Here is a 10,469-nt window from a genome sequence, read left to right on the forward strand (position 1 = left end):
GAGTTCTTGCAGCAACTTGATCTTTGCTTAAGATCTTATTCGTTATTCAAGTTTTGTCTTCACCTGGAGCTTCTCTATAATACAACCTGTCAAAGGTCTGTGTTTGACCAATGTTTCTGCAAATCTTTAAGCTAAATAGTTGCCATCACTGAGCTATTCAAACCGGACCATTTATTAGAATATAAGAGTGCATACTGTTTTCATCAATAGAATCATTGTATATTACTATAGTTTGTTAATTTATTTTACGGCTGACAACAGGTTAATAAAGCAGGACATGTTTTCCGACATTGGGTTTGCTGCTGCACCAGGCGCATGCTCCGCCTCGCTGGGGTCACGTCCCAGAACCCTTCGCAGGGGTGAGAGGTCACGGCACGCCAGCGCGCCATTTTGTAACGAGGCGGAGCGGTAGCGATGGCGTACCGGGGCCAAGCGCAGAAGGTTCAGAAAGTGATGGTGCAGCCCATCGTATCCTTCACACCGAGCGCAGGCAGGGGACGAGAGTGGGAGAAGGGCTAGGGGCGGAGGTAGCAGGGAGGGGGTCTGAATGGGACCGGGCCTCGCATCCCCAGGTACCCCATTCATCCCTGTCTTGTCCGTACTGCACCAACCGCTGCCGCTTGGCTATAAACGTGCAGTACTTCATGCATGCAATTGTAATTTAAATTGTGGTGTTTAAGAACAGCGACTTGAAAGCTTTACTATCAGCGGCAGGGAGTCACAAACTGGAATGGCCCTCGGGTACAGTGAGTAGCCGTAGCACTCCTTATTGGCCTGGGTGGTCTTGTAGTTCAGGGACTGGTTTTGTCGGGTTGCTGGTCTGTTGTTCTGGTTACACAAAAGATGACTACTGTTGGATGGAGTTAATGAATGAGTTTCCTTGTGCGGCGTCTTTGGAGGGTATCCCATCTGAGGTCGAGAAGCATATCTAACACTATTGGTCTTTCTATAATTACTGGTTACAAACTTGGCAGCTCTTCTCTGGGCTTTCTCAAGGTTATTGATGTGAATGGTTTATTAGGGATCCCAAATAGCACTACAGTATTCAAGTCTTGGACGGACGAGAATTTTATAAGCAATTTTTTTTGTGGTTTTTGAGCAATTCCAGAAGTTACGCGGTAGAAGGCCAAGGATTTTATTGGAACTTGAAATGATGTGTCTTGCCCAGCTAAGGTTATCTGACAGTTCAATGCCCGAATAGGGGTGATGTTTTACTTCCTGGAGTGCAGCGCCTCCCTGATGATGATAAAAGATTTTCTTTTGGGTCGCTCTCATAATGTAGCACTTTGAGATGTAAAATTTCATCTGCTGGGAGGACTCCCACTTGCACAGCATCCTTCCCGGTTCCTTTCTTTCCTCCCACTGTGTTCCCTGACCATGATCCCTTTTCTTTCCCCCATCTCTTATCTCTCTTTCTGCCCCCTCTTCCTCAACATTCTGGTTTCTGCTCTTCCCCCCACCAACCCTTCTCAGTCCCACCTCCTCCCAATCCCACTCTCCTGCAAAGACTCCTAAACCTAGCAGGTATGATTAATATTGATGGGCAAAAAGAGATGGCATTGAATGGCCACCGTTGCTGTAGCTACGATTCTAGACCTTTGTGGAAACTGCAGGTGGGCTGTCTTGAAGTGTGAGGCTGAGACTTTTTGAGAAATTTACCTTTGAGTGTAAATCTTGCAATTAAATAAATTTGATGCGCAATATGTGGGATATTTAGACGTAATTTTATTGATAAGTTGTATGAGCCGGTAGAGTGGAGGGTTTTATGTCACAGTTTTAATATGATAGGCTATAAGCATTACAAGAGCATTTTCAATCAATCATTGTGGTTGTCATGTTACAGAAAAGGTGTGGAAGTTTTGGACAGGGTGCAGAAATTCACCAGGATGTTGCCGGAATTTAAGAGTGAGGGAAGGTTGGGCAAACTAAGGCTGTTTAATTTGGAGGATCTGAGGCTGAGAGGCAACCTCATGGATGTTTATACAGTGAGCTGTAGGTGTCTGGAAAGAACTGCCAGGTAAAATGATGGAAGCATCACTTGCTTTGCTGCTCCTCTTTCAACGCCAACTTTGCAGAGGCATTTAGACAGGCACAGGACAGTCAGTGAATGGGGAGATCAAGACCCTGCAGGCAGATGAGATTGGTTTAATTTGACATTGTGAGACTAAGGGCCTACTCTTGTGCTATTATGTTCTATATTCTAAAACATGCCACTGGGCTACAGGAAATATTTGACGTAAATAGCCAAAGACTTTATGAAAGAATTAAGACCATGTCTATGGCTCTTGAATGACTAGGATTGAGCTTGCAAAGAGAGAGAGGTGTAATAAAATGGTTTACTACTGGTCAGAAGAATAGTTTGGTTTACTACTGGTCATTTGAAGCAATAATAGGTCATGTCCTCTGGTTTTAAGTAAGTTACATGTCTTAGAATGACAGCTATCTTAAAATCTAACAATACGAGTGACTCTGCAGAAATAAATTAAAAAAAACAAGATGCTGGCAGAACTCAGCAGGCCAGACAGCATCTATGAGAGGAGGTAATAACGACGTTTCGGGCCGAAACCCTTCATCAGGAGTGAAGTAACATGGGATGGTCGAGGGGGGATAAGAAGTGGGGGGAGGAATAAAGTAGAGAGCTGGGAAGTGATCGGCTGCAGGGAAATCTATACTGGGTACGTATAGATATTATTTTTCAATATTTGGCTCTTACATATAACCATGCTCCTTAACTGAACTGCAACAGAACCTTATTTTCAGATACCTTCAGAATGTAAGTACGTTTTAATTTATGGTACAGAATGTGTAGCAAAGACTAAAGACTCTTATGATAAAAGGGGCAAATGACCTCACTAGTTATGATTTTGCACTTTATGGTTTACCTGCACTTTCTCTGTAACTTTTAAACTTTAATCTTTATATTGTTTTACCTCAGTGCACTGTGTGATGATTTGATCTGTATGAACAGTATGTGACAATAATAAAACAATAGTAATTTTAAAACCTTGTAGGTCAGACTTCACTGAATTCAAAGTTCATGCTCCTATCCTATGGACTTGAGTATACTAGGCTGGCACTGAAGTTCAGTGCTGAAGTGCAGTTACAATACAACAGGGTTCACTTCACAATATATTTTTTTAAAAAACAGGTCTCTCATTGAAAATGCTTTTTTTTAAACCATAGAGATCTCGAATTCAAGTATGGCTATATGAGCAAGTCAACATGAGGATAGAAGGCTGTATAATCGTAAGTATCAGTTGTCAGCTACGATTCTGATAATCAGAAAGATGCTGTAGTTTAAATAGTAATTGATCTCAGTAATCAATGACGTGATATTTCTGCTGCAGCATTTTATTGTATAAATAGTTTTAATTTAACATTTAACCCTCTCCAGTGATCCCAGATGTGAATTTTAACCCCAAATTATCTGGAAAGTGTCCTTGCTGGAGATGAACTGCAGGCTGGCATTGGTACAGGAATAAGCTTAGGATCTCTTAAGCATCTACAAGGGTTAATATTTGAGCTGTGTTCTTAAACCCATAGATTTTCTTCGCTTGCGAACAGATCTCTGCATTCCCACCATTTTTAATTTTAAATTTCTTAAACTGAAAATTTTTTTTTGAAGTATAGAGATTTATGAACATTTGGAGAGGCATAATATGATTAGGAATAGTCAATGTGGCTTTGTCAAAGGCAGGTCGTGAATTTTTTGAGGATGTGACTAAACACATCGATGAAGGTAGAGCAGTAGATGTTGTGTATATGGATTTCAGCAAGGTATTTGATAAGGCACTCCATACAAGGCTTATTGAGAAAGTAAGGAGGCATGGGATCCAAGGTTACATTGCTTTGTGGATCCAGAAGTGGCTTGCCCACAGAAGGCAAATAATAGTTGTAGACGGGTCATATTCTGCATGGAGACCGGTGACCAGTGGTGTGCCTCAGGGATCTGTTCTGGGACCCCTTCTCTTCATGATGTTTATAAGTGACCTGGATGAGGAAGTGGAGGGATGGGTTAGTAAATTTGCTGATGACACTAAGGTTGGGGGTGTTGTGGATAGTGTGGAGGGCAGTCAAAGGTTACAGCGGAACATTGATAGGGTGTAAAACTGGACTGAGAAATGGCAGATGGATTTCAACCCAGATAAGTGTGAGGTGGTTCATTTTGGTAGGTCAAATATGATGACAGGCTATAGTATCAATGGTAAGACTCCTGGTAGTGTGGAGGATCAGAGGGATCTTGGATCACTCAAAAGCAAGAAATAAATCTTGAAATTAAAAATGCTGAGAATGCATAGACCTGTTAGCAAGCGAAGAGAATCCATGGGTTTAAGAATCTACCTCAACATTAACCCTCAGTGATCTCTAGTCATCTCCTGCCAGTGCTGACCTGCAGCCGATCTCCTATTTGTCACAACAGAGTGCTCCCTTTGGAGCACCTCTCCAGACATATTGGGGTGGGCATGGTAGTGTAACGCTATTTCAGTGCCATTGACCCAGGTTTATTTCTCCCCGCTGTCAGTACAGAGCTTGTATATTTCCTCTGCGACCACGTGGGTTTCCTCCCACATTCTGACATATGGGTGTAGTTGGGTGGTACAGGCCTGTTACTGCGCTGTACCTCTCAATGGTAGATCTTAAGCATGCATTCTGTTTGTTCTCTATCGTGCCATGTGCTCGGTGACTATAGAAACAGTAACTTAAGATCCATCAGATCTGGAGCACGCCTAATGCCCACATAGCCCGAGGTCGTTCAATCTGATTTGTCATTAATAGCTGCTCTGTAAAATCGACAAGTGACTGTTCTTGCTGAGGTTTCTCGGTTGTGGTACCTATTCATTGTTTCTTTTTAGGGGTTTGATGAATACATGAATCTCGTTTTGGATGACGCAGAGGAGATTCACATGAAATCAAAAGCCAGGAAACCACTGGGTAAGTATGCTGATGCAATTTCCAGTAGCGTATCTAAAAATTATTAAAGATACTCAAGTGCAGTGTTTGGGTTGAGTCGTTCTGCAATCTTGGCAATTTACTTTTAAACGTTTTATTGCTTTACGTCATTTCAGCTTAAAAAAGGTTTCATAGGAATGCTCTATCTTTGTAAAGGGCGGGTGGGGGGGAGGAAGCACTTGTACCTGCCATTCTCCAAAACACTTGCATGCATAGCAAACTAATGAGGTAACATTGTTTTGATTAAAGAGCAAATTGTTTATGGCTTGTCACTTTACAAATGAGCAACCAGAAAGATGTGTTACTACTTCAAAGGCTGAGCTCAACTTGCTGTTAAGCTCTTTGTGTACAGTTAGGAAAACAAGGAATATTGTGGATTATGTATTGGTGAGATCCAAAATGTAATTGCTCTGAATTCCTCTGTGGGTAGCAAGAGAAAGGGTTGCACAGGTCTACTGCTACTAAACGGTGCTTAGCATCATGTGTGGAAGGTATGGCTGATGCACTGTCATTTGGGAATGACGGTGTATCTGTTGATATATTCCCAGGATCGTAGACAGTTTTGGTTATTTGGTCAAAGTGAAGAAATGAAACTATTCCAAAAGGGAGTAGGAGGGGGGACTGGAGAAAAATGCAGCACATTAGTATAGTGGCTAGCATAATACTTTACTGCACCAACTGTAAGGTTAGGGTTCAATTCCCACCACTGACTGTAAGCAGTAAATTTGTGTGGGTTTCCTCTGTGTGTTCTCGTTTCCTCCCACATTCCAAACACGTACGGATTCGACTTAGTAAGTTGTAGGCACGCTTTGTTTACACTGGAAGCATGGCAACACTTGCCAACTACCCCGGCACATCCTGTGTTGGTTTTTGACTCAAAATGACACATTTCACTATGTTTCAATGTACATGAGACAAATAAAAGCTTGTTTTTTCTACCCTGATGAAATTTATCCACTGAGTTTGGCTTGTATTTTAATTGTGAAAATGCAGTTGCATTGTGTGACTGAAGTACAGTTTTAGTCTGATACTGCTCAAGTTGATCTGTAGAATTTGATAAGCAAACCTTGAGGTAGCTGGTGAATCTCTAATGGATTCAGTACGTCTTCAAAACTTAGCCAAAGCAGTCAAATGTTTATTGTTATACCAGATCTTTTATGATTTCCCCTCAGTTTTTTGGGAACTGTTGTGCATTAGCATGAATTCTAAATTCTTTACCTCCTCAAAGTGCATCACCACCCCCAGTTGCTTCTCCCACCACCCCCCCCCCCCCCCCAACCCTGTCATCCAAATTGCTTTAGTTAATGTGTCTTACTAGTGTATGTTCATTTGACCACTTTCACCTTCACCAAGGAGTCAGAGTCGTGGGTTTGGCTGCAGCAGTTGATCACTAAATGGTTTACTGAAGTAGCAGCTTAGGCTTGAGCTTGAGTTGCATTGTGTGAGGCCATCTTTGGAAAGAGGCATTCCCCTCTTAAAAATTACAACTGCTTCTCAGCAAAGCCCATTGACTTCTCCTGCTTTTAAACATGTTAATTAGCAGTTAACTGATATAATATAACCATATAACAATCACAGCACGGAAACAGGCCATCTCGGCCCTCCTAGTCCGTGCCGAACTCTTAATCTCACCTAGTCCCACCTACCCGCACTCAGCCCATAACACTCCACTCCTTTCCTGTCCATATACCTATCCAATTTTACCTTAAATGACACAACTGAACTGGCCTCTACTACTTCTACAGGAAGCTCATTCCACACAGCTATCACTCTCTGAGTAAAGAAATATACAATGTCCACATGCTTTTTTTTCCTCAGCCCTTACAATTAAGTACAGTTAGTGTGAAACACTCAGTGACACCCTGTACCATACTACTTCCTTGCTGTGTAGTAAACTATTCCAACAAGTGTCAAACATCACAGTTGACATGATGATGAGTTCATGAGTGATATCTATGAACTTTGCCTCCAAATCTTTTTGCCAGTGTTGACACCCTCCATCTTGGTTGCCACTGAAGAATACATATAGCTAAAGAATTTGGGGAAATAATACTCCAGTCTATGCAACACATTGCTCTTGAAGTGCTTTTGTAGCTATAGAAATGTGGCACTGGTTTGTTTCCATCAAGGTCTCACAGAACTTTAGATTTGTTGTTAGTGTGGTAATTCTCAGTGGAGATTTACCTACCTGAATTGGCTGTTCCAATGATGCTGAAGAAATTTTAGCTCGACTTTAACAAATCAGAAAGAATGTCGCACCACTTTCATTAATGCTGGAGTGTGGATTTCATCTGGAACCTGCTGGTGCACCATTAAATGCTGACAAAACAAGTTCCATTCAGTGGGTTTATAGAGTTGTACTGCACAGAAACAAGCCCTTCAGCCCACTATGTTGTGCTGACCTTTTACGCTGCTCCAAGATCAATCTAACTCTTCCCGCCCCGCCCCCCCATACAGCTGTCCATTTTTCTTTAATCCGTGTACCTGTCTAAGAGTTTCTTACATGTTCCTTATATATCTTCCTCTACCAACACCCATGGCAGTGCATTCCACACACCCACCACTCTGTTTATAAAAAAAATCTATCTATCTCTGACTTTCACCCTCTGCTTTCCTCCAATCAGTTTGCAATTATGCCCTCTTGTTTTAGCCCAGGGGAAAAGGCACTGGCTATCCACTCAAACTTATCATGTTACCTCTCATTCTGCTTTGCTCCAAAGATAAAAGGCCTAACTCGCTCAGCCTCCCCTCATAAGACATGATCTCTAATCCAGGAAGCAAATTCCATTTGCTCACATTGGAACCAGATCCTCTTAAATACTGATTGTTTCTGATCCTCTGGCACAACGTTCCTGATTGCAACCAACCTCCATGCAACAAAAATACTCTAGGATCTCCTTTAAACACCATCCCACTCATCTTAAACCTATACCCACTTGTTTTTGATACCCTTAGCATGAGAAAAAGAGTTTGACTTCCTACCTTTTCAGTGGCTCTTGTATCCTTCTATCAGGCAACCTCAGCTTCTTTCACTCTAGGGAAACAAGCCTGCCCTATCCAATCTGTCCCCATAAACTAAAGTCCTCCTTTCCAGGCAACATCCTGGTGAATTTTTTCTGCACTCACTCCAGCACAAACGTGACATTTCTGTGGTGTACTAACAAACTCTGGAACTCCCAGTGCAGCCTAACATTTGCTTATGTGAAGTTCCAGCAGAACATCGCAGCTTTTATATTTTATGCTTATCCTTCACTGTGGTATCTACTTGTGTTACCACTTTTATGTGCAATACACTTGAATTCCAAATTTTTTCTATTCATCGACATTCCTTTGTGCTCTTTCATATTTAACTTCCCAGTATCCTGCTCTTCAGCCATCAGGGAGGAGCTTGCAGACCCACTTCAACAATTCAGAATCAGCTTTTTCCCCAATATTGCCTTGTGAATCCTTGTTTTTGTACTATTTATTTGTGTTTTATAATTAATGTCTTTGCACTGTACCTCTGCCACAAAACAACAAATTTCACGTGAAATTACACCTAATTCTTAGACTATCTTCCTCGCTCTCCACAACACTAATTTTCATGTCATCCACAAACTTAATCTGACCTCCTATATAGTTGCATCCAATTAAAATACAGGGTTTTTTTTTATTACCAAACCATTTTGTGTCAATCTCAGTTTAGAAACTAGGGTTGATTGAATTTAATGAGCAGCCCTGTGTCGCCACTTCCATGGTATTATAAACTTGAACCTCAAATTCTTTCTATTCATCAGAATCGGGTTTAATATCACCAGCATATGTAGTGAAATTTGTTAACTAGTAGCAGCAGTACAATGCAATACATGATAAATAAACTGAATTACAGTAATTATATATGTATATTAAATAATAAAGTTAAAATAAATAGTGCAAATACAGAAATTTTTAAGAAAATGGTGAGGTAGTGTTTATGGGTTTGATATCCATTCAGAAATCTGATGGCAGAGGGAAAGAAGCTGTTCCTGAATTGCTGCGTGTGAGCCTTCAGGCTCCTGTACATCCTTCCTGATGGTAACAATGAGATGAATGCATGTCCTGTTTAGTGGGGGTCCTTAATGACAGGCACCACCTTCCTGTGTTCTTGAAGATGTTTTGGATACTACAGAGATTTGTACCCATGATGGAGCTGACTAATTTTTCAATGCTCTGCAGCTTACTTCAATCCTATGCAGTAGCCTCCCCATATCAGATAGTGATGCAGCCAGTCAGACATTCCTTTTGCCTTATATATACTTTGACTTCCTGGTGTCCTACTGCACAACTATCAGCAAGTGGCTAAACTCAGCTGTTGCCATTTAATGATGCTCACTACTGTTAAATAATCCCTCCCCCCAACAAAGAGAATAATTTGGATTAGTGGTTTACTTAGAATAAAGGCCGTTTCTTTATTGTGTTTTGTTTTTCAGGTCGTGTTATGCTGAAAGGGGACAACATCACCTTGCTACAGAGTGTCCACACCTAGAGATGCCACCAGAAGAATAACTTCTTCAGAGTGTAGTGAATAAATTTTGTATGTTTCTGTAGCATTTTTGACATGATGGACAAACAGAGCTAAAATTGTAATGTTTTTTTTATTTTTAGGAAATAAAAACTTTGGAACCAGTTGTTCTATAGTAATATTGGAGTTATGATTGAAGTGATCACGTCCACTTTAACCAGTTACTATAATTTACTTTCTTGTAAAGACAAATTGAGTGAAGTGCTGTTCAGAACACAATTTGAAGACTCAGTTCTGCAGCTGTAGAGAATTCCCTTGCAGTGCCAGAGATCCTGGTTCAATCCTGTTCTCGGGCTCTGTCTTTGTGTAGTTTGTGTGTTCTCTCTGCGACCCTGTGGGTTTCTTCCGGGTGCTCCAGTTTAAAGTAAAGTGGGGATAAGGAGGAGAGCAAGAACTAGCGGGTGATTAGCAGGGGAGGGAATGATGTCAGAGCTGGGTCTTGATAAGTGGAGGCAACAAAGAGCCGAAAATCATGTGATCTGATAGGAGAGGAATCAAATGAGGCAGGTGGGAGGAGTGCATGGCGAGGGAAAAGATGGGCTGGTGGGGGCCAGTTTGTGATCAGTGAGACCATAGTGGGTTACTAAGACTGGCTACTGCAGCAGTAATTACACTGATGTCAGATAATCAGTGCTCTCTGGTTAATGCTTTAGATGATAATGGGTGCACTCTCATGTGTCCTGTCAATCTCCCAACATGGAAGTACACTCAACATTTTAAGAGCACAAAAAAAATAACTCGAGAAAGCTTAATTAAAACATTTGTTAACAGCAGATGGTCCTCCTTATTGTACTGGTGGCAATGAGGAACTGCAGCTCTATACTGGGGTGTAATGAAGTTTTCTTTGATCTGTGTGAGGTTCGTGTGTAGGTGAGGCACCAATTGCTGGAGATGTGCCAAACAGAAAATCTTGGGAACACTCGATCATCAGTGGAAAGAGAAACATGTCGACGGTGGAAAAAAATTAAATGCAAGAAAA

General features: G+C 41.4%; 1 protein-coding gene across 1 annotated transcript; it reads left to right on the forward strand.

Annotated features, from left to right (window-relative positions):
* Window positions 1-336: 336 nt before the first annotated feature.
* On the forward strand, window positions 337-9,597 carry snrpe (small nuclear ribonucleoprotein polypeptide E). Its single transcript, XM_059950164.1, has 5 exons — window positions 337-468; window positions 2,747-2,773; window positions 3,184-3,246; window positions 4,854-4,932; window positions 9,399-9,597. The coding sequence occupies exons 1-5, from the start codon at window positions 415-417 to the stop codon at window positions 9,452-9,454; spliced, it is 279 nt and encodes a 92-aa protein (XP_059806147.1). The 5' UTR covers window positions 337-414; the 3' UTR covers window positions 9,455-9,597.
* The last annotated feature ends 872 nt before the right edge of the window (window positions 9,598-10,469 follow it).

The sequence above is a fragment of the Hypanus sabinus genome, chromosome 25 (genome assembly GCF_030144855.1).
Source record: "Hypanus sabinus isolate sHypSab1 chromosome 25, sHypSab1.hap1, whole genome shotgun sequence".
In the NCBI taxonomy this organism is placed as follows: domain Eukaryota; kingdom Metazoa; phylum Chordata; class Chondrichthyes; order Myliobatiformes; family Dasyatidae; genus Hypanus; species Hypanus sabinus.